Source organism: Cervus canadensis, chromosome 25 (genome assembly GCF_019320065.1).
Source record: "Cervus canadensis isolate Bull #8, Minnesota chromosome 25, ASM1932006v1, whole genome shotgun sequence".
Lineage (NCBI taxonomy): Eukaryota > Metazoa > Chordata > Mammalia > Artiodactyla > Cervidae > Cervus > Cervus canadensis.
Window position 1 is genome coordinate 27,485,805 of NC_057410.1, and position 24,469 is coordinate 27,510,273.

Sequence of the window (24,469 nt, forward strand, 5' to 3'; positions counted from 1 at the left end):
TGTCCTGATAATGCTGGTGATGCTCAGTTCTATTAAAGAAAGGCTTGTGTCCACGATAATCTTAACACGAACCCACATTTGGCTCAAAAGCCTTTGTGAAATCTCTATAGCATCTCCTGCAACGTTGAAGGCTATGATACAGCAACTTTCTAATGATTGAGACAGCATGTGAAATGTTCTCTCTGTACTGCTTGTTCCCGTGCTGGTTTTTTTTTTTTTTCATCAAAGTTGTACAATCCCCAGAGAAAACTTGTCCTTTGGTTGGGAGAGTCAAAGCTGCTGAGGCTGACTCAGCCTCTGGGTCTGTTACCATGAGAATTTCTGTGGGTGGCTCCGTGGAGGTCAGTGGCGTTCAGATGTATCAAGATCAAGCTTCCCAAGTTATTTTGACCAGATGGAAGAGGAGCCAGTGTGGCTTTCAGCAGTTGGAAGAAAGAGCAAGAAAGAAGGGTGTGGAGGTGGGAGGCGAACATTTGTTGAATACCCCTGGTGTGATAAGCATTTGATTAGGCACTTCTTTGTCTTTTTAATTTTCACAGCAATCAAGGCAGGTAGCTATCATCCCCATTTTACATGGTGGGGAAACTTCTCAGGCTCTGAGCAGGTAAGACTGGGATGGAATTCTGCTCTTTCCACTCTATCATACTACCTGCAAAGGAGGACCATACTCAGAGTTAACCACCCAACCTCAACATCCTGCTCCACATGTGAACATTTTTATGTATTGCCCCTCCCCTTCTTCTGCCTTGTTAATCCTATTACCTCTCTATCCTCTCACTGTCCTGTGGGAGTACTGTCACTTTTAGTTTAGTTGTCTGAGCCCACTAGACCTTTGCCCTCAGCTAGAAGTTAACCATTTATGAATACTCTTCTCTACTTGGGAGTAGAATAATTAGCCTGGACAAACTCTCTTGGGTCCCAAGGACTGAGTTCCGTCACAGAGATCAGCTGAGTAACTGGCAGTAGGAGCATCTTCTCAAGATAACATCATCTATTCCTTACACAGTCTCTACATTTTCCTGTAAAAAAGGCCATATGTGATGATGGCATTGCTAGGAGATAGTGTGCAAGGAAACAGTCATTTACACATAGACCATTTTGAAAATGAGAATCTTATTTACATTGGCACTTTAGAAAAAAGCACTATAGGCAAATGGAGGACAAATAGTGCCTACTCCTCAGGCCTGATATGGTTCTTGAGTAACTCTGGAGAGAAGAGGAAGTTGTAATATGCTATAGGATTGACCATGCTGTGGGCTCCCAGGGCATCCCATAGCTCAGTAAGGCTGTGCTTAGGCAGGTGCTGTCTCTAGAAGACACGGAATAAAATCAGTTCTGCTGTGATGGAAGACAAGTAAACTGTTCTAATTGTATTCTAGTTCGCCATGCTACAAGGTTCTGTGGCTGCAGATAAATCTCTGGGTCTTCCTTCCCCTTTGTTCTACGCCCTTGACACCACCTAACATAAACCATGTTCAGAACTACTTCTGAAATGTAATCTCTGGACATTGTTAGAGACTTTTGTAAACGTGAGGGTTGTTTTTTTCTTTTTTTGCATAAATTAACTCCATCAGCAGGAGAAGGTGCACTAAACCGTTACATTGTATGTGTGCTCAGTTGTGTCTGACTCTTTGCGACTCTAGGACTGTAGCCCACCAGACTCCTCTGTCCATGGACTATTCTTGAAAAGAATACTGGAGTGGGTTGCCATTTCCTCCTCCAGGGGATCTTCCTGACCCAGGGATAGAGCACATGTCTCTTGTGTCTCCTGCATTGGCAGGCAGATTTTTTTTTTTTTTTTTACCACTGTGCCACCTGGGAAGCCTTTGCTTATATATATATATATATATATATATATATATATATATATATATATATATGAAGAGTTAAAAGCAAACATTAGGACAAATTTCCAAAGAGAAACTCAAAAAGAGCAATAGTGCATGATTTCTTCAGTGGACTCTCCCAGTCCCAGAGGAACATAGAGCAGTGGCTTTATTGAGAGAAATGGCTTTTTCCATCTTTTCTGGCAGATCATTGTTCCTGATTAGCTACTAGACTAATGAATCCTAGAGTGAGTTTGGTACCTTCTAATAAGTTTTTAACAGAGGTAAGAGCCATTTGGCCTTAGTTATAAGTTGGGAAAAAAGGGGGGCTTGCAAGTGCTCCACATGTTATACGTTCCCTGCCATAACTGACTTTGACTCAACCTGGAGCCCAGAAAATAGGGCACCCATCAGTGTGCTAAGGCGGTCTGTGCTTTGTGCGCATGCTCCATGAACAGCGCACTCAGCATGCACTCAGCTTCCGACAGCCCAGACTCCATCCGCAGGGTGGGCTCGCTCCTATCATGCTCTGCAAGATTCAGTTCCAGTTCACTAATGATTGCTCTCTGTATGTGTGTACATACTTATTTAAAAAGTAAACTCTACAATGACATCTCCTAGTAAGTTTTATTAAATGAATACTTGTATTTGCACACAGTCCCTAGAGAGTAGGTTTGACAATAACTGGAAGAAAGACTGGGAAAAAGGCGGAATTGGCTAAGTAGGTAGATGAGGGGGACGAAGACTGTGTAGGTAGGAGAGCAGTTGAGAGGCCAGTGAAGTGACCACGGGATTAGTTTAGGTTTAGTGAAGTCCCTGGCAGAATCCCATTAGATGGACTGGACTTTGTTGCTGCTGCATTCGTTTCCCAGTGTCCATTTGTTTGTCATTGTTTCTGATTTCACTCAGAATATCTGAGTCCCTGTTACTGAGTCTCCAGCCTAGAAACTGATGTCTGGTTTTCTGATAGCCATTTGTTTGTTCTTAGCTCTGACCACTGCTGGGTTTTGTTTTCATTTTTGCCTGTCTCTCTGGTGTTTTCAAAAGCACGTGCTGTGGCTGGCTAATATTTATGGGAACTGATTGGACCAAAAATACTTCTTAGAGGAAAAATCTTCCTTAGTAACTCTTTGCAAAAGTCCCGTATATAGGAACTCTTCCTGGATTGAGCTTTCCATTCCTAGGTTGGTTAGGACCTTCTCAATCATCTCATGCCCTGGTGAGTATTTCATCCACTCGAAGCACATTCACTTTGGTTGCATGTTCCTTTTGTGGCCCTTTTCAGATACTGTGTTTTGTTATATAAGGAATTCTGAGAGGAAGAAGGTCTGATCTGGGACTTTATTTCTTTTTTTGCTTTTTAAAATTTTTTAAATTATGAAAATATGATAACACATTTATAGTAGACTTAGACAATATAGAACAAGGTTACCTATAGTTCCACTATATATTATAATTATTATTTTAGTAGATAAATTAAGATTTTTACTTGGAGTTTCAATATCAAACTCTCAAAAGTTAATAGAATCAATATGCAGAGAAGTAGAAGGAGAGAGTAGACCTGAAAAGCACTGCGAACCATTTCAACGTAATTAAGATTTATACAATTTCCACACAACAGTAGGATACAAATTCTATTCAAATTCCCATAGACTATAAACTATGAGAGACTACTGGAACATATCAGGGACATAAAACCAAGTGCAAAAATTTGATGGCATAAAGGTAATAAAATAATACAGAGTCTGTTCTCTTATCACTGTGGAAGTATGTTAGAGATCAATATCAAGAGATATTTGAAAATAGTATCCTAACATAAGATACCAGGTCACCTCAGCTGTCTGACTCCAACCAGTGGTGATTCCTGCGGCCTGGCCAAAGTCAGGCCACAGGGAACTTTCTTCCCTGGAACTCGTGCCAGTGGTATCTCAAGGAAGAGGGGTAAGTAGGAGCCATTGTTCACTCTCCGGCTTGCTTATGCTTTTACTAATACCTGTGCCCTTATGGCAAGTTCTCTATTGTCAGTTGGAGAAGGGAAAGCAACCACAAGCCTTGTTTACAGATGGTTTCAGTTGCTATGCTGGGGTCACCGGTCTTGGCAAGTGGAGATGTACTGTTCCTCTCATTTCAGAGAGGAACAGAGGAATTTGTAAATTACTTAATATTTTTTTCAATAAAATGTTTATGTTGGAAAAGAAAAAAAAGATATTTGAAAATAACCCACATATTTTCAGGTGCAGTGTTACATTTACCAGAGATCTTTGACTTAGTCATTGAAAGGTTCAATACAGTTAGAAGACTGGAAAAACATAGAGGGTGATTGCAGAGAAGAAAACATTTAAAAGAGAAATTAATATCAAAATGAGAAATTAACATCAAAGATACTTTTAAAATACCATGTATTTGGAAATTATATGTCTACTTTTAAATGATGAGTGTATCTAAGGAGCCATAACAAGGAAATAGTAAATATTTGTAATAGAATAAAAATGAAAAGAGAATTTACCAGAATTTGTTGCATGCTGCTGAAGCTGTTCAATACAATCAAATACAATGTGGAGTCTTGAATAAGTTATGAAAACAAATAATGGACACTAGCATAAATTTTTTTTGAAATTTGAACAAAATCTATACTTTAGTTAATAATACTGTGTCACATGTTAATTTCCTGTTTTTTAACACATAGTATTTCTTTATATTCTCAGAATTGGATTAGCAGTTTCAAGCTTCATTCAAATTTTTTTAAAAAGATCACTAAGATAAAAAGTTTTCTAGACTTTTAGCAGTAATACTAGATGCCAAAATACTTGGAACTATATCAAGTTTTGAGTGAATATAAGTTAGAAATCTAGCATTCTATTCATACTAAGTCAAACGAGTGGAATCAAAATGTCATAAATTTTTTAGCTAGGAAAAAATTCCCAAGTTTTCTAAAATATATGTATTATACATACTATATATGTATATATACAAAAGATTTTCTATTACATTTGATAAAGATTTGAGAGAGAACATTAAAAAAAAAGAAGAGATGGAGAAATTGGAAAACAAACTAAATGAAGTGGGGACACTGAATGAATATGAAATAGAAAAAGTAAAACAATATAGACAAAAATGAAAGATAATCATATAGTCCAGTTGTTTTTTTTCTTCTTTTTAAAATTTAATTAATTTATTTTAGTTGGAGGCTAATTACTTTACAATATTATAGTGGTTTCTGCCATACATTGACATGAATCAGCCATGGGTGTACATGTGTCCCCCATCCTGAACCCCTCTCCCACCTCCCTCCCCATCCCATCCCTTAGGGTTGTCCCAGTACCCCGGCTTTGAGTGCCCTGTTTCATGCATTGAACTTGGACTGGTGATCTGTTTCACATATGGTAATGTACATGTTGCAATGCTATTCTCTCAAATCATCCTATCCTCGCCTTCTCCCACAAAGTCCAAAAGTCTGTTCTTTATATCTGTGTCTCTTTTGCTGTCTCACATATAGGGTCATCGTTACCATCTTTTTAAATTCCATATATATGCGTTAATATACTGTATTGGTGTTTTTCTTTCTGACCTACTTCACTCTGTATAATAGGTTCCAGTTTCATCCACCTCATTAAAACTGATTCAAATGCATTCTTTTTAATAGCTGAGTAATATTCCATTGTGTATATGTACCACAGCTTTCTTATCCATTCGTCTGCCGATGGACATCTAGATTGCTTCTATGTCCTAGCTACTGTAAACAGTGCTGTGATGAACATTGGAGTCCAGTTGTTTTTAAATATGGCTGCTCATTAGAAACGCATCTGGAACTTTGGAGAAAAAAAGCAATACCTGGTTATTTGTATTCTTCAAAAAATTCCAAGATAATTCTGATATGCATCTGGATTTTAAAAAGTGATTACAGGTTTTTCTTTTAAATGGTAGCATTAGTGATATAGAATTCTATTATTTTCTGTTGACCAATCATGATTAAACAGTATTGTGAATAATAGTTACATAATCACAATAGTAAAAGATGTTTATCAGTTTTCACAATAGTCAGATAAAAGATAATTATAATTGCAAGTCATAATGGAAACATGATTAACCTAACAATATAAAATAATTACATACAATTTGAGGGGTTAAGCAGCGTGATGTGGTAAGTGAAAGTGCATGCATGGACACGTTTTCATCCACCCAGCCAGTTTATGTCTTTTGGTTGGTGCATTTAATTCATTTACATTTAAGGTAATTATTAATGTGTGATCCTATTACCAATTTCTTAATTGTTTTGGGTTTATTTTCTGTAGGTCTTTTCTTTCTCTTGTGTTTCCTGCCTAGAGAAGTTCCTTTAGCATATGTTGTAAAGCTGGTTTGGTGGTGCTGAATTCTCTTAACTTTTGCTTGTCTGGAAAGCTTTTGATTTCTCCATCAAATCTGAGTGAGAGTCTTGCTGGGTAGAGTATTCTTGGTTGTAGGTTCTTCTCTTTCATCACTTTAATACATCATGCCATTCCCTTCTGGCTTGTAGAGTTTCTGTTGAGAAATCAGCTAATAGCCTTATGAGAGTTCCCTTGTATGTTCTTTTTTTTTTTTTTTTAATTTTTTTATTAGTTGGAGGCTAATTACTTCACAACATTTCAGTGGGTTTTGTCATACATTGATATGAATCAGCCATAGATTTACACTTATTCCCCATCCCGATCCCCCCTCCCACCTCCCTCTCCACCCGATTCCTCTGGGTCTTCCCAGTGTACCAGGCCCGAGCACTTGTCTCATGCATCACACCTGGGCTGGTGATCTGTTTCACCATAGATAGTATACATGCTGTTCTTTTGAAACATCCCACAGTTCCCTTGTATGTTATTTGTCATTTTTCCCTTGTTGCTTTTAATATTTTATCTTTGTTTTTAATTTTTGTCAGTTTTATTACCATGCGTCTCGATATATTCCTCCTTGGATTTATCCTGCCTGGGACTCTTCTCTGCGCTTCCTGGTCTTGGTTGACTTTTTCTTTCCCATTCAGGGACATTTTCAACTATTATCTCTTCATATATTTTCTCAGGTCCTTTCTTTCTCTCTGTTCTTTCTGCATGCTAAGTCGCTAGTTGTGTCCAACTCTTTGTGACCTTATGGACTATAGCCCGCCAGCCTCCTTTGTCCATGGGATTGGGTTGCCATGCCCTCCTCCAGGGGATCTTCCTGACCCAGGGACTGAATCCATGTTTCATATGTCTCTTGCATTGGCAGGCATGTTCTTTACCACAGTACCACTGGGGAAGCCTGGGACACCCATAATGTGGGACTTTTTTATTGGTTGATTGATTAATTTTTGGCTGTCCTGCATGGGCTTTTCTCTGGTAGTGGTGACTGGGGGCTGCTCTCTAGCTGCTGTGTGCAAGCTTCTCGTTGCAGTGGCTTCTCTTGTTGTGGAGCATAGGCACAGGCTTCAGTAGTTGCAGTTCCTGGGCTATAGAGCATAGGCTCAATAGTTGTGGCACATGATCTAGTTGCTCTGAGGCATGCGAGATCTTCCTGACCCAGGGATTGAACCCATGTCCCCTGCATTGGTAGGCAGATTTTTTTACCACTGAGCCACCAGAGAAGCCCTACCCTGGGACTTTGAGGAGCTTGCAGATGAATAGTGGGAGAAAAACTGATAGATACCTAACTTTAATGCAAGACACGAGATAAGTACATAAGGGAATGCTAGCCAAGGACTTTGGGGATGTACAGGAAGGAGGCAGGCACATCTGATCGAGGGGATCAGCAAAAATACCAAGGAGGAAGATGTATTTGCAATGAGTCTTGAAGGAGTGAGCCAAGTCAGCGTCTGGAAGGCATTGGCACATTTTTGGAATAGCAGTTTGGTATAGATGGAAACCAGTGTGAGGTGAGGGTAGGAGCATCAGCTGAGGCCATGAGAAGGAGACAAGAGTCAAAACCAGGCTGTTCTGTTGTTGGGGTAGATGCAGAAGGTATATATCTCTAGATTTTTTCCCCAAGAACATTTATTCATTGTGGGCATATATGGAATTTCCATTTTGATTTTTCTTGAGCTGATCACTCAGTTCTTTTAGAGAGCTTTCCCTTTCTTTCCCTACTGAATGTATAATTTGTTCTAGAGGAAGAAAAGATTAGAAAGGAGGCTGGGGCCCCTGCGTGCTGGAGCATAAGGGTCCTGATTGTGGGAGTGAGCCAGGATCAGAGCAGTGCTTCAGGAGGGCTTGTTTGTAGGATTGAATTGGTAGGGGAGACAGGAAGGAGGCCCCTGCTGTTGTCAAAATGGGAGGAGAAAAGACTTGATCTAATCTGTGGATGATCATAATCTGTGGGATGGAGTGCTGAGGGTCAAGGTGGAAATACAAGGTAACACTGAGGTTTCCAGCCTGGAAAGTTGAGAGAATGGTGATGCCATGGACAGAAAAATATAAGAAATGAGTATGAGCCTGATTTGAGATGGAGGACAGTGAGTTTGCTTTGGAACATGTTGACTTACCAGAGATAAACATTTGTGGGTCATTTGTGGAAGGAAACTTTGAAGTCAGAGAGTAAATATCACTAAAAAGAGAGAAGAAAGGGACAGAAACCTGGAGAACCTTCCTTCAGTGGATTGTGGAAGGGCTGGAGAGGCAGTCAGAGGAGTGCAAGTGAGCCAGGGAAGGCAGTGGTACAAGTGTTGGGGAGCCCAGACCACCATGGGGAGGAAGTCATTAGAGATTGGGATGATGTCTGGAGCCTGGTGGGCTCTCCAGGAAGTCTTTTGAATTGAGTTGAGAGAGACATAATATGATAGACGTAGTGGTTTAGTGGACTTTAGTGTCCCTAATGAAGGCAATCAGTGGAGAGCAGCCACATGCAGAGGCTATGGAGCAAGGAGATGGTGAGGAAAGGGAGCTAGATCAATAGACTGTTCTTGAACATGACCTGATGGAGGAACTTGGAAGAGTAGCACTTTAATGGGAACATTTCTTTTTTTAATTTATTTTTATTTTAAAACTTTATTTTTATTGAATGAAAGAATCTTTAAATTCTATAGTGCTTTACAGTTTTCAAAACTTTCACACACATGATTCCATATAATCCCATAATAACCCCTTTCCCCCCTACTCCTATATTGCTTCCCTCCCACCACCCCCACTGGTAACTACTTGTTTGTTCTTTATATCTGTGAGCCTGCTTCTTTTTTGTTTTATTCACTAGTTTGTTGTATTTTTTAGATTCCACATAGAAGTATTGTATAGTATTTGTCTTTCTCTAGCTCGTTTCACTTCGCATAATGCTCTCCAAGTTCATCCATATTGCTGCAAATGGCAAAATGCCATTCTTGTTTATGGCTGAGTAGTATTCCATTGTATGTACATACACCACGTCATCTTTATCCATTCCTCATATGATGGACACTTAGGTTGCTTCCATACCTTGGTAATTGTAAATAATGCTGCTATGAACATTGGGACACATGTTTCTTTTCAAATGAGTGTTTTGTGGTTTTTTTTTAATATATATACCCAGGAGTAGAATTGTTGGATCATATGGTGGCAGTAACATTTCTTTATTAGGTTAAGAGAGACTTGAGAAGCCCAGGGAAGGGATGGATGGAAAGGAGGGACTGAGGATAACAACCCAGCAGGATGGGAGGTGATACTCATTAACCTGCAAAGAGGGGGGGCTGGGGGAGGAAAGTGAGCCAGGCTGAGAATGTGGGAGTTCACAGGACAGAACCTGTCTTTTCAGTACCGCATGAAGTGAGGTCACCTGCTCAGAGGGAGGAAGTGTGGGTAAGCTTGTGGATGTGAAGACAGTGACAAAAGCTCCTGTGGGAGAAGATGTGCAGAGGCAGCCTGAGATCAAGAGTCAACCAGCAGTAACTGGGCAGAAATGGGGCAAGGTCACAGCCCCGTGTGTCAGGCATAGCATCCTTACAGTTGCTGGTTCTGGGCCCCAGGCTGGGCAGGAAGGCCAGGGGAATCAGGTGGAGATGAGAGAGGCCTGGAAGTCAGGAACAGAACAAAATAAGGTTTATGGGTGGGATGGGAGAGTAGAAAGGAGGAACTAGAGAGGAATGCTATGGGATCACTTATTTTCTTGTATTCTTCTCTTTTTGTAAAATATGTAATATCTCTCCTTTATGCTCCCAGCCTTATACCCCTTATGATTTATAACTAGCCTCTCACTGCTATTCTAGATGGTGTATTCTCCAGCACAGAAAAAATAAAATGGAAACTGATCCTAGAATGTACTGGCTGCTAAAATTGATTCCAGGCATTGTGTTAAGCATTTTACATACATTATCTTATTTACTGCTCACAAAAATCTTCTGAGTTTAAAGAATAAGCTTCAATATTCCTTGTTAAAGACAGTCACAGAGAGATTAGATAACTTGTTCAGGTCACATGGCAAGTGAATGGTGAAATCAAGTTTTGGACCCAGGCAGGTTGACTTGAGCACTTAATCATTTTCCCAAATGACTTCCGTGCCAAGACTTGCTATAGGTGTCCTGGTGTGACCATATCACGTTTTATCAAGTGCTCAAATTGTCTTGTAGTGGCAACTACTAGCTTTTGTTTTTGTCCCTATAGTTTGCAAATCATGTTCGCACACATAATTTCCTTTGATCTTCACAACCCTCCTGTGAGGTTTGGAGCCATGAACAGAATGGAGACCTTCAACTTGCCCATCTCTACAGATTCAGTCCTGGAGGTCTTTGGAAGTTTTGTCATTACAGAGTTGTAACTTTTTCTTTTTCTTCTCCCCTCTTAAATACACTAGCCTCCTTTTCTTAAAGGAGTTCTCTCTTCAGACCTTCCGCTTCTTTTCAGGCCACAGGACTCTGTATGTGGGGGTCCGGATGCCACTGGGCCGGCAGAGCCATCGGCACCACCGAACGCATGGTCAGAAGCACCGGAGAAGAGCACGGGGCAAGGGAGCCAGCCAGGGGGAGGAAGGCCCAGAGGCCCTGGCCCACGGTAACACCTTGGGAGGGCGGGCGGGTGGGTGTCCTCAGCTGGGAGGCCCCATGAGACTGAGGGGATGTGGAATGGACATCCAGCAGGTAGCCTTTCCTGCTTGCTTCAAAGAAGAAGAAATGTCTCTGAGAATCAAAAGTATCTGCCTGAAAACTTCACCATTCAGGCCCCCCAAATCAATGCCATAGAAGGTGAAATCATTTGCTGGAGAATTAGCTATTCCTTTTGATCAAATTCATCAGATTTCTAGTTTCTTATGGGTTTTCTTCAAGTGGTCTTACTTAATTTTTTTCTTTTCATGAAACTGCTTCCGAAGCATGAAAGTGAAAGTGAAAGTTGCTCAGTTGTGTCCGACTCTTTGCAACCCCATGGACTATAGAGTCCGTGGAATTCTCCAGGCCGGAATACTGGAGTGGGTAGCCTTTCCCTTCTGCAGGGGATCTTCCCAACCCAGAGATCGAACCCAGGTCTCCCGCATTGCAGGCAGATTCTTTACCAGCTGAGCCACCAGGGAAGCCCAAGAATACTGGAGTGGGTAGCCTATCCTTTCTCCAGTGGATCTTCCCAACCCAGAAATTGAACCAGGGTCTCCTGCATTCCAGGTGGATTCCTTACCAACGGAGCTGTCAGGGAAACTCCAAAGAATAGTTTTGTTTTTTTTTAAATTCTGGGAATAAAGGAATCTTTTTGATCTGAATTCAGGATTGTCTTTATATGTTTCACAAGCTGGAAGCCCCCCAGGTGCACTGAGTGTGGCAGGATGCTATTTCTGTCCCAAGTGGAGGTTGGGAGCAGACCTTTCTCTGTGGCTGCCTTTCCAGACACACCATCTCAGCGTGTTCAGTTCATTCTTGGCACTGAGGAGGATGAAGAACATGTGCCTCATGACCTCTTCACGGAGCTGGATGAGATCTGTCTGAAAGAGGGAGAAGATGCTGAATGGAAGGAGACAGCCAGGTGAGGTCCTGAATAGCCTGGGTTAAGGTTTGCTGGGGCAGGCAAATGTGTACCTTTCCGTGAGTGACAGATCTGCCTGCCTTTTATTTCTTCATGGTAGACGTGATGACTGACATGGGCACTGATGTTCTAGGGTCTTGCATAGGAAATCTTGATGTTGGCCTCTTTGTCATGTCTGTGGTAACACCTGTTCCAGTTGACCTTGAGCTGGGGATTGGTGACAGTAATGTGGAACGGGGGGTCCTATCTCACTTGTTCCTGGGCTCTTAATATTGTATGTCTGACTTAGAAGATGTCTGAGGGGGCCACCTTGGCCTAAACCTAGCCCAGCAGACATAGCCTTTTCCTGTGGGTGAGCCATAGCATAATTTTTTTTTTAAATTCTTTAATTTATTTGGCTGTGCCAGGTCTTAGTCACACCATGGGAGCTCTTATTTGCAGCACATAGGAACTAGTTCCCCAACCAGGGATCAAACCCAGGCCACCTGCATTAGGAGCGTGAAGTCTTAGCCTCTGGACCACCAGGGAAATCCCAATCATTTGAGGTTTAATTCACTGGAGATTCCGGAATTTTTGAGACATCTTATGGGACAATCCAACTTCATAGAGACCTCTGGGAAAATAGCCAGCCTGACGGTAGGCTTCCCTCGATTGGAGAGTGAGTACGCTTGTCTAAGGCTCAAACCCAAGAATAACTCTCAGATGAACCAAGCCCATGTCTAGGGTTCCTCTAGTAACTGACAAGTGAGCCTTCTGGGTGATACAAAGCCAGCATGCCTGAGCCTCGGGGAAGAGGATGAGGTGGATAATCAGCAAAGCATGGCTCAAGGTCTCATTGAAATAGCTCTTCCTGAATACCTGCTATATCCGTAGATGTGTTCAATGAGTGAAGTGAAGTGAAGTGAAGTCGCTCAGTTGTGTCCGACTCTTCGCGACCCTGGGGACTGTAGCCCACCAGGCTCCTCAGTCCATGGGATTCTCCAGGCAAGAATACTGGAGTGGGTTGCCATTTCCTTCTCCAGGGGATCCTCCCGACCCAGGGATCAAACCCAGGTCTCCCGCATTGCGGGCAGACGCTTTAACCTCTGAGCCACCAGGGAAGCAGAGGATTAAACAAACCAATTAACTTGATACCAAGCAAGAAGGCAATTAGCCTTAACATCCTGTCTTTTCAAACTTCTGAAGGTCACAAAGACCTTTTAAAAAAGAAAAATATGATCATTTTATTAATGTGATTTGTCAGTATATCCAAATGATATAGATTAGTCTGTTTTTTTAGTTGTACAAGTAATGCATGCTCACTATACAAAATGAGAAAATCAGGATAAGCAAAAATAAAAATTAATACCCCAGAGATAATGAGTAATGTAACATTTGGTGTCTTATATATGTGTGTGTTGTATTTTAAGATTTTCCTTTAATAAAAATGGAATCAAGCTATACTCAATTTTGCAGTGGTTTGTAACCTACTTATTTCATGTGCCAATGCATGCTGAACATATAGACTAGATTACAGGGTTCAGTATGATTATTCAGGTACCTTTCTTTGTGACCTACATTAGAAACCCTCTCCTGAAAATTCTTCATTTTCTGTCTTTGGCATCTCTTTGTCATGCTTTCAGGTGGCTGAAGTTTGAAGAAGATGTTGAGGATGGGGGAGAACGATGGAGCAAGCCTTATGTGGCAACTCTTTCACTGCACAGTCTCTTTGAGTTAAGAAGCTGTCTTATTAATGGAACGGTCCTTCTGGATATGCGTGCAAATAGCATAGAAGAAATCTCAGGTAAGGTTAGGGGAGCGAAAGCAGAGGATCGTTTGTGGTGTGGTGTGGAGGAAAGAAAGAAGAAAGTGGCTGTTTGTGCTTGGGCAAGTCACTTACCTTCCTGACCTCAGCACCTTCAGCTCTAGGATGGGTTTCAAACTAAGAAACTTCCCTGCCTATTGCACAGGCTTGTTCTGGGATGCAAATGACAAGGCGTGTGGTTTTCCATTTGCCTGTTTGTTTAGCAAACATTTATTTTCTGTCTGTGCTTGACTATGTACTAGGCACAGGATACAGTACAGTTTCTGCTCTCAAGGAGCTCACCTCCTAGTGGGAAAAATATGTGTGTGTGTGTGTGTGTGTGTGTTAGAAGCTTAGTTGTGTCCAGCTCTTTGCAACCTCATGGACTGTAGCCCACCAGGCTCCTCTGTGCATGGAATTCTCCAGGCAAGAATACTGGAGTGGGTTGCCATTTCCTTCTCCAGGGGATCTTCCCAACCCAGGGATTGGACCCATGTCTCCTGCATCACAGGCAGATTCTTTACCATCTGAGTCATCAGGGAAGTCCTAGTGAGGAAAATAGCCATAGGGCAGCTAAAATAAGTGCAACAGCCAAGCTCTAGTTTGGTAATAAGTGTGACTGGGAGCTCTGCAGAGAAAAGTGGGTTCAAGTGAAAGAAAGATTTTTTAATATGGCAACTAGGAAAAACATGTATGAAATTGAGCCAAAGGACCCCCCACTTCTTCAGCATGATGTGAAGGGGAGATGTCTGATGGAGTTTCCTAGTACAGGTGAGTGTAAGTTATTGTGTTTGGGGAATGGGGTTTGAGAAACACCTGGGTGCGTGTAAGGCTTTTCCTCGGCTTGTCTCTGTTTGGTTGGACAGATTTTTAAGTTTCTTCCAACTTTTCTTCATTACAAGTATCCAAGTAATTCTGCCTGTCTGGGATCACATGGGGACCTGGGGAGAGGTCAGCACCGATGGGATCTTGTGTTAGCACCTTAGTTACATATGTGAAGACTCTCTTTACAAATGAGATCATGCTCATGTGTTCTGGGGAGTTAGTATATAGTACACAGCATCTTTTGAAGGGGAGCCATTCAACCCACAACAAAAGAAGAGAGGAGTTCGGTGCATCAGTGTCAGATGCTGCAGAGAGGTCCGATGAAGTAAGAACTAGAAGCATCCACCAGATTTAGCAACTGGAAGGTTGTTGATGATTTTATCAAAAGCAGTTTCATTAAGGCAGCCACATTGCAGCAGGTGAGAAATTTTTCTTTTGAGAAGAAATAGAGAGCGAGTGCATGTGTGAGAAAGGGAAGGCAACAGATAAAGGGACACCTGGGATGGACGTTCTTCTTCAGTTTTTTCTTTCCCAAGATGAAGTATCCTGAAGCATGTTTATATTGTGGGACAAGGAACCAATCAATCTAAAAGTTAAAGAGAGAGAAATTTGGATCTTTGGCTTGAGTATTTGAAATAGATTTTCTTTTATTTATTGCTTCTAACACTTGGATAGTCATGGATGGAGCTGGAGTTGAGAATAGGTTGGAGTTTGGGAGGCGGTGGCAGGGGGTGGATGTGTAGGGTTTAAGTAAAACAGCTCTGGTCCTTCACATTAGGGACCTGAGGTATTCATGTTAGTGATAAGGGTAGGTAAATGGTCTCACTTGTAGTGAATCAGCACTTTATATATCTCATTAATTTTTCAAAACAATCTTCTAAGGATCATATTAGCTTCATGTTACAGATGAGGAAACTGAGGTACAGGGAGGTTATCACACAGAAAGTGGTAGAAGTGGGTGGGAGAGATGTGGACGTTTAGCTCTAGAACACATGCTGTTAACTTCTGTGCCAGCTGCCTTTCAGTAGCAGGTGTTAGGATTTTTTTCCCCCTCAGTTCTGCTGGACTTGGCAGGTCAAGATTGATGCTTGGTATTAATTGTCTGAAGGGCTTAATCAATTACAAATTATTTTTATGGATTCTACCTTCAAACAGCCATGTGGCCTTCTACAGTTATAGTTTCTCTTGACAATCACAGCAATGTTAAAATCTCAGAGGAAGAGAACCTAGAGGAACTTTGGCAAATGATAGAACAGAATGGCAATAATGTGGACATTTGAGTCAGACAGTCTGGGATTTGAATCCCATCTCTGCAACTCACTAGATGTGAGATCATGGGGATTTTGTAATTTTGGGGCCTCAGTTTCCTGATCTGTAAAAATTGTTATAATGCCACCTACTTTTCAGAGGTTTTATAAGGATCAGATTAGATCATTATGTAAAAAGTTCAGAGTGTAGTTCCTGGCACATGTTAAGTGCTCAGTAGTTTCCATTTATAAAAATAATGATTTGTTACATGAATACCGTGTAATGTGTCACAGCTGCTATCAGCAGTTAGCTCTTTCAGGCGCTGATACAGAGACTGTAACCTCAGTGACCCTGGTAGAACTGCTTCCCCCAACTCCGTATCCCTCACCTCACCTGACCGTTCCTTCTTTGGAATCATTGACCATCAGTTTGAGTGTTCATGTTAGCACCTGCCTTCCAGACCTGATCCTGGACCAGCAGGAGCTGTTCAGTGACCTGAATGACAGCATGAGGGTTAAAGTCCGGGAAGCCCTTCTCAAAAAGCATCATCATCAGAATGAAAAGAAGAGAAATAACCTCATCCCCATTGTTCGCTCCTTTGCTGAGGTTGGCAGGAAACAGTCTGATCCACATTCAATGGATAAACATGGTAAGATTATTAGGAGTAACTGCTTTCTCTTTAGATTAATAAGACATTTAGGCACTAGTTGGAGATGCTGAGTTACTAGAGGGTAGGAACAGCATTTCTCTAATATGCTTTCATGCTCACATAGTCCTTTTTGAGGATTGGCAAGATGGGTGGCTGGGACTGGCGACCATCATCTCTTGTGGCACTAAGGATGCATGCCTCAGATACATTTCAGTGGACCTCACGGGTAAGGTTTGTGCCCCAGAATGGCCTCAGAGCTGATGTGACTTGGGGAGTGTAGGGAAAGATCAAATTAGCCAAGATGGCCTGGTCAGGCTCTCTCAACCCTTGCCCTCTTCACTTTGCCCCATGTTTTATAATAATGATTATGTATCAGCTGAGATCACTTATAGCACTGCAGATGCATATTCCAAGATACTCGCTTGCCTGCAGCCTACTTTTGTTCTGTAAGTATATATAAGCTTCACTTGGCATGCCAGAGAGAGAGTTGACTGTGCTGCAGGGTGCTACGTTATGGCTGCATTGTGGTGGTGAGGCTGTGTTAAGGCTGTGTCTGCTGGGTCAACCACGAGAGGAGGGAATGTAGCATGTCCATTGCTATGGCTGCTGTGCCATTCAGGAGAGAATAAATGTGTTTGCAGTTCCTACAACTCCTTGAGTTTTCTTCCAGCTTCCCTGCTCGCACCTTGCCTACCCTGGGCTCAACAAAGAGTGTACACAGTGAGATACAGCAAGATAGTTGGTATAGTCAGCAGGATCAGCGAGACAGGGAGATATACACACTGGGGATAATTTGGCTCCAGAGAAGGTCAACTGGAGCTTTTTAGAAGTAAACAAATGTCTTAGATTAGGGAGGCAAAATGCAGTAGTGTAGACTCTTGAGTTAGATTTCCAGGCTTGAGATTCTGGCTTCACCTCTTGCAAAGATCTTGGACAACCTCCTAAACCTCTGTAAGCCCACTTTGTAGAGTAAGGATAATGATAAGATCTACTCCATCAGTCTGTTGTGAGGCTTCAGTAAGTTAATCCATGTAAAGCCCTGAGCCAGGTGTGTGGTGGGTTGTAAACATCTGATGAATTTCAGCTGCTGACTGCTTTCCGTTTCTGTGGCCAGGCTGGGGCCTAATCCATACTGGTCTCCGTGTCCCCACATTTACCAAAACACAATGTATAGCGGATATGCCTGGGGATCCATGTATTTGAAAAGTTCTCCATAGGAATTTATGGTGTGCACTCCTGGTTGAGGATTACTGCCTTTAATAAAGGAAGAAAAGAACATCACAAATGGTTCAGGAAGAGGGCTCAGGGGTAGTAAGATCTCTGTGCCCCCTTTACTGCTAGCTGGTAGGTAAGGAGACAGGTATGTGTGGGTCCTCGCTTCCTAGTCACCTGAACCTCTTCTCTCTGTGGGCTTTGCGGAAGAGAACCATGACCAGCCAACAATGGATGGGGTGTGTCAAAGAGGGAAAAGGCAAGAATTCAGAGAATTCTGTTTGATTTCCTCCAAATAGGTCAAACTGTGTCTCCTCAGTCCATTCCAACCACAAGTCTTGAAGTAAAGAATGGAGTGAATTGTGAACACAGTCCAGTGGATTTAAGCAAGGTGAGCAGAGATGTGGAAGTTGGCTCACAGGCCTAAGCATATTTCTTGTGGAGCCCAGAGTCCTGTTGCTGGAGGCTGGGTAAGCTTTGGCATTTCAATATCCTTTCTCCAGGACCAGAGCCCCTTCTGCAGAAAAGGAGGCCCATCTGCTCATGTCTTCTTCCTTCTCCATCCCAGAGAGGGCTGACTCATCAGTTTTTCCCCCAGATTCAACCAGCTGAAACCCACTAGGCACCGATAAACCACCCTGACGCACACCCCCTGCTGTTTCAGAATTATTTTCTGGTACCTGCTCTCTAGGAGCACCTTCTTAGCTCCAAGGTTTTCTCCAAGGGTTTTGTGAAAACAATATTTTTGCTACTATCTCACAACTACTTTGTGGTTAAACTCTTCTTGGGGACTGTGACTTTGGTGTTTAAGGCCACTCCCACAGGATTCGGGTTCTCCTGAAGCTCTTGGCTCAATCCTTGATCTCCCAGCTGCCAGCCTTTGCTTGCTCTGGTCTCTTCCTGAAACTGTCTTTCCAAACACACAGATAGTATTATGTCACTTCTCAGCTCATGAGGCTCCCTGAAACCTCAGACAAAGCATCCGGGTATTTTAAAATGGAAACAGTTTGACTTGGAGTTTCAAAAATATTTTCTTTGAGGATGCATGGCATAATGGAATTCAAATCAGAACCCTAGATTTAAATTTTCTCTCTTAGAAGCTCTGTTGTTATGGGCAAGTCAACTTCATCTCTCTGGGTCTCGGTGGCTTCACTTTTTTAAGTAAAGAATGAGGCTGATTGGCCAGTCTTATCTACCATACAGAGGTATTGTAAGGATTAAGTGAAGCAGTGTGAGAAAAATATGTTAAATCATAAAATGATGCATGAATGTAAGTTGTGAGGAGGGTGATGGATGTGTAGGTGATGGCTCCCACACTGTCAGGGTGCTTTTAAATTTTCAGGTGGACCTTCATTTTATGAAGAAAATTCCCACTGGGGCAGAGGCCTCGAATGTCCTGGTTGGAGAGGTGGACTCTCTGGACCGCCCCATCGTCGCCTTTGTGAGGCTGTCTCCGGCTGTCCTTCTCTCAGGCCTGACAGAAGTGCCCATCCCAACAAGGTAAAGATGAGGACCGCAAAGCACAGTGCCTTCCATCTAATGTACAGGTTTATATGAGCTCTAGTGGAATAAACCAGCTAATGCCAAAATGTAGGATTAATTTGGACATTGCTGTTTAAAATTCAGCAGTGATCTCAGAAAACTGGAGTATATTTGACTAACTTCTGTGCAGAAGAATTGTAAGACTTTTAAGACTGTGACTGTGCAGTTTCTATGACCTGGGAAATTGAGACCCAAAGAGCATTCTGAAGACGTAGCAAGGACCACTTGGTATAGGGAGCCTGTCTTAATCTCCCCGTTCTGCAGAGCTTTATCCCAGGGAGACATCTCTGAGCAAAGGTTATCGATGTCTCTTTCCATAGTTCTGGCAGGATTTGTATGGTTTGCAAATATGTCCACATTTGTTCCAAAGCCTATTCATGCGCTCTGAAGGTGGTGATTCAGGTGATTCAGAGCCCCATTAATTATGGAGTATTCAGATGTCCGGGACACAATTTAGACTCCTCTGCAGGGCTTGATCATTTCAATTGCCTTATTCTTCTCCTCTCCCCATCATTTTCTTATTAGAGCAATGAATGAGATTCAGATAACCTTGAATTTGCACTACAATGCCATGTTTTGAAAAAGCATCCTTTCTAGAGCAAGGAATTGTGTCTATGGAAACCCTGAGAATTATAACCACATTATTGAATGGAGTCGTACAGATAGCTTCCAATGACTATAGTAGAGCTATTAGGTCAAGGCTACTCAGATTGCTCCATCATTAGTTTGTCTCCTTTTTTTTGGCGTTACTGTGATAAATTCTGTTTGATAGAAAAGAGAAATGTTCTGTTGTTTAGAGAAGAAAGATGCAACTTCCTTATATTTACATACATAATTTCGTCTTTTTTGTGTGTTGCCAGGTTTTTGTTTATCCTATTGGGTCCAGTGGGGAAAGGTCAGCAGTATCATGAGATTGGCAGATCCATGGCCACCATCATGACAGATGAGGTATGCACACCACTTCTGCTTTTCATGTGTTCATCACGTAGATGTTTATTGAGTGTTTACTCTGTGCCAGGCATTGTGCTAGTTGTTGGGGGTAAAATAATTATTGCTGGAAAGCAATGCAGGTTATGTTTTTGAGGACCAAGCCCTCTTGGATTTTCCTTCCTCTGTCATCTCTCCCTTTTGGAATAATCAAGGATGCAGAGAAATCTTTTTTTCTGGGAAAACTATTGCCAAGTGCGATACCAAGTAGGAAAGATATTAAGGCTGACTTAACTTTCTAGAGAAGATAGTTAATGAAGTGTATCCAAGCTATTTACATAAAGAAACCTCACTCCCATTTCACGTAAATGAGACCAGTTCATCAGGGAGATGCTCTTGGGCATTGTCATGTGAATGTACTAGGGTTACTAGACATTTCGGCTGCCCCTGCTGCATCCCTGGTGAGGACTGTGCTACTCAGGTAAGTTGCAAAGTAGGGCCTTGTAAAGGCATATGTCTTAGAGGCAAAGGGAGATGGGGATGTGTTTTATCAGCTGTCTTTGGTTGGAAGGCATATTTCATGGAGGACCTTTATTAGAAATTCCATCCAGATCATCCATCATGATCAGGAAAATTTCTCATGCATTTTGGCTTTTGTTCCATTCTTTGAGGAGATAACAGAATTACAAAACTTTAGAGTCATGTCTTATCTCTTTCTATACTAATAGACATATATTTAGGTTTTTTTTGCCTCATCTTTAGATTCATTTTTAAAACTCTTTTATCCCTGTACTTCTTAAAGTACTAAACTTATCTACATTTCAGAGCCCTATGACAAAGATAAAAACCAAGAGGTTTTATCAGTCTTTTACCATATCCATTGGTTATTGTTTAAGTCAGGTGACTTCCATGCTTCCTGAGGATTTTTTCTTTTCTTAGATTTTTCATGATGTGGCTTATAAGGCAAAAGAGCGAGATGACCTCCTGGCAGGGATTGATGAGTTCCTAGACCAGGTGACGGTGCTTCCTCCAGGGGAGTGGGACCCCTCCATTCGAATTGAGCCCCCCAAAAATGTCCCTTCCCAGGTAATGTATGCACATGAGCCAGTGGTGGCTTAGTGTCACTTACTGAGGGCCCACCATGGACACAGCAAAGACCATGTTGGTGTATGCTAAGTAAACTGAGATGTGGTTCTGTTGCAGGGTGCCTAGAATGTCAGAAGAGTAATAAAATATGAATATGCAGTAACATTGATTGGCCAGGATTACCCTGGGATGAATTTTAAGCTAACTTTTGAAGGATTGATGTGAAATGGCAGAGAGGAGAGGAGGGGGCATTTCTTGGGAGTCTATGAAGAATGAAGCCACTAAATGAAAAGAGCTTGGTGCATAGAGTGCAAATAGAGTTCCCCATACTTTTTTTTTGAGAGGTTAAAGATGGAAGAAAACTTCTAGTATACACTGGTCCCTGGGCCAGGTGCTGTACATATGCTAATTAAATCTCTCAGTAACATCTCCAAGCAGGTGTTGTTATTCTTTATTTAACAAATGAGGAATAAAAATACTATCTTCAAGGTTTTAAGGTAATGATTACACAGACAGATTTGCAACTTGAACTTAGGTCATATCTGATGCCAAAGCCTTCACGTTTCTATTTCTGGACAAGACAGAGGAGTCAGGTACCAGTGGAGAGGAAGAGAAATTATTTGTTGTCTTTTGTGTTTTTCAGGAAAGTCAGTAAACTGTCCCAAATCAGTAAATGCATCTGAAATCTATAAGAAACACTTGGGTATTTTGGGGGCTGCTTTTGGATTCTCTCATGCTACCCTGACCCCCGCCATCTCCCACCCTCCCACCACACCTACCCCCGCCATAGCAGGAAAGACAGAATAGGTGGTTGACTTTGCTAATTGTGTGGTCCTCTGTTAAAAGGAGAAAAGGAAAATGCCTGGAGTTCCAAATGGAAACATTTGCCACATAGAACAGGAGCCACATGGGGGCCACAGCGGGCCAGAGCTTCAGCGCACTGGGCGGTAAGTTCTGGAATATTTCACAGCTAATACTGCTTACTGGACAGAAGCTGTATAAAGAAATGAGTCATCTTTGCTTTCAGCCTTCTTCTCTATAGTACCTTTATTGGCTGGCAATGACTTTTCAAATGGGACCACTGACAATAAGTATTACAATTCTATCAAATACTGTATCATTCATTCAAGTTTCTCAAACCACCTACCATGTTCTGTCTAACCTTCTATCCTTCCCACACATTGTTCTCCCTGATTTGAACATTCCTCCCCATCTTCATTTCTAGGCTAACTGCTACTTGTCCTTTGATTCAGCTTAGGTGTCCCTTTGGAGAGTCTCCCAAGACACTCTTTAGAGGAGGTTAGGTTATTCCTGCCGTGTGATGTCACAGCTTGGAGCCCTGTCCCCTGCCCAGCTCCTACCCTCAGCCTAGTCCCCTGTTATAGCCCTGATCAGATTTTATTATTATTTCTTGATTTGATGTCTTTCCTGCCAGAATGTTTGCTCCCTAAGGGCAGGGACCCCACTGTATTCCTAACACCCAGTTCAGTGCCCTGCATAGAGTGGATACACAGTTATTATCTGATGAATGAATACTATTAGAATAATGACTGTTCTTTAGCACTCGTGGACATGGCATGGATAAATATTAAATGGTTATTTTAAGTTAAGACATGGATAAATTTTAAATGGTTATTTTAAGTTAAGAAACCCTTTGGGGTAGGGAAATAAGTACTATTTTAGGTGTGTCTGAGAATAGGCAACTTACTCTTCTGGGCCCAAATTTTAAGGACAGATGTCCAATGAGGAGGTTCTCTGTGGTAGATGAGGAAAGAGGGTCCCCAGGCGGGGATGCTTTATATTCCAGGTAGGAAGGTAGTAAAAGAGAATGAGATTTGGGGTTGGAGTGGAAGGTTGGGACTATGGCTCTGGCATTGTAGGTTGTGCTTGTGCCTAAGAGGGTCTGCTGGGCAGAGATTCTCAGCACAGGACTCAGATGATGGAAAGGAGCTTTAATGTCTACTCTAGTGCTTTCACTATTTTTTTCTTCCTTCCTTGAAGTTGCTTTCCTTATTTCTTTATCTTTAATACTCTATCCAATAGAAACCCAACATTTGTTTGTTTTTTTGGATTGCAGAGAGTGTTTATTTTTCCACTCTTGGATATTCAGGGACAGACAGGAGAGGAGACTGAGAAGCTGACAGAATAGCATTTAACTAGCAGTGTTGATCGGGATAATTCATCCTGGCTGGAGGAATATATTCGAGGGTGGAAGGATAACTGGGCTCTGGGAGGGATTACTGGAGGAAAGGACGAGCCCTTTGATGGAAGGGATCACTGAAAGAGGGATCAAGTTCCAGGAGTAAAGTTCATATTTTCTTTAAAGTTGGAGGAGGTCTGAGTTGTGGCAGAGGAGTCCTGGTACTGAGAAGCATTTCAAAGGATACATTTGTCTTTAGAATAGTTTCCAGGATTGAGACTATCTTAAAGGAGGTGGTGCTTTTTTAAGGGGAAGAGTCTTGGGTATGGATTTGATAGAATTTCAAAGCTATGATTTATCCTTTTGAATACAAAGGATGTTCACAACTCAGGACTGAGAGTTTGAAAGTAGTAGAAATGAGGCCAGCAACTTTCCTTCAAACATGATCTTTGCAGAGATGAGAGCTCAGCTTTGTGTCAAAAAGAGAATAAACTAGGGTCCCATGCTTTTTTAGAGGTGGGTCACTTACAATCAATTCCATGTGGGTGTTTGGGAGCCCATTAGATTGGATCTATATCTAGACCAAATACAGGACCTGGGAAATGGTACCTGACGTCCTCAAAGAAAAATCCATATAGCCAGGACCATCACACATTTAATCACCAGCCCCCAGTACCTTTCCTCACAAGTTCAAATGGGGCTTGAGGACATTCTTCCGTAATGCCGAGTGGGGAACTGCTGGAATTGACAAAGCTGAAAGGAAGGGTCATCTAGACTCAGATCCTCACTCTATTTGGTGTGCCTCTTCCTGAGCTCCAGAAGTTTCCCTCAGAGCCCTTAGGAAAAGACCTCAAGACACATGGCTTTCCTCTTCTTGTAGCTTTTTCAGCTCGTATCGGGGATCACAGTTCAGGCCAACTCAGGCTCCTTTCCCAGTCTCAAAGTATGTAGGGGTGAATATAAACCTTCCTCTACAGATGAACATCCTAGCGTTTTCTGGCCCTTCCTGGACTTCACAGACTAAAACTATATTAACCTGAACTCTGTATTCTTTGTACCTTTAGCTGTGTTTCTTTGAGGTGGTGCACAACCTGGGGACACCATCCTAGTGGATGGAGAGGTACTTAAGATGTGGTAGTATAGGCTCTAAGAAGGTGGGAGAGGAGGCAAAGTTGAGAACAGCCTGAGTTGTGTGTGATCTGACCTCCCAAGCCAGGGACGAGACAGTGTCTTGGGCCTCCCTGATGTTGACGGTAGATCGTGACACCAAGGCATTCCCATGCAGAGCAAAGAGCAAAGTCTGACTAGAGTTGCTAGACCAGA

The 24,469-nt window shown here is 42.1% G+C and overlaps 1 protein-coding gene across 1 annotated transcript in view; it reads left to right on the plus strand.

Annotated features, from left to right (window-relative positions):
• The window catches only part of SLC4A8 (solute carrier family 4 member 8), an 80,248-nt gene that overhangs the window by 15,607 nt on the left and 40,172 nt on the right, over positions 1-24,469 (plus strand). The window contains exons 3-11 of the mRNA XM_043447147.1: positions 10,631-10,777; positions 11,599-11,734; positions 13,357-13,517; positions 16,051-16,239; positions 17,751-17,842; positions 18,794-18,951; positions 19,854-19,941; positions 20,860-21,006; positions 21,853-21,953. Coding sequence (XP_043303082.1) covers positions 10,631-10,777; positions 11,599-11,734; positions 13,357-13,517; positions 16,051-16,239; positions 17,751-17,842; positions 18,794-18,951; positions 19,854-19,941; positions 20,860-21,006; positions 21,853-21,953 — 1,219 coding nt within the window. The remainder of the gene's footprint in view (positions 1-10,630; positions 10,778-11,598; positions 11,735-13,356; positions 13,518-16,050; positions 16,240-17,750; positions 17,843-18,793; positions 18,952-19,853; positions 19,942-20,859; positions 21,007-21,852; positions 21,954-24,469) is intronic.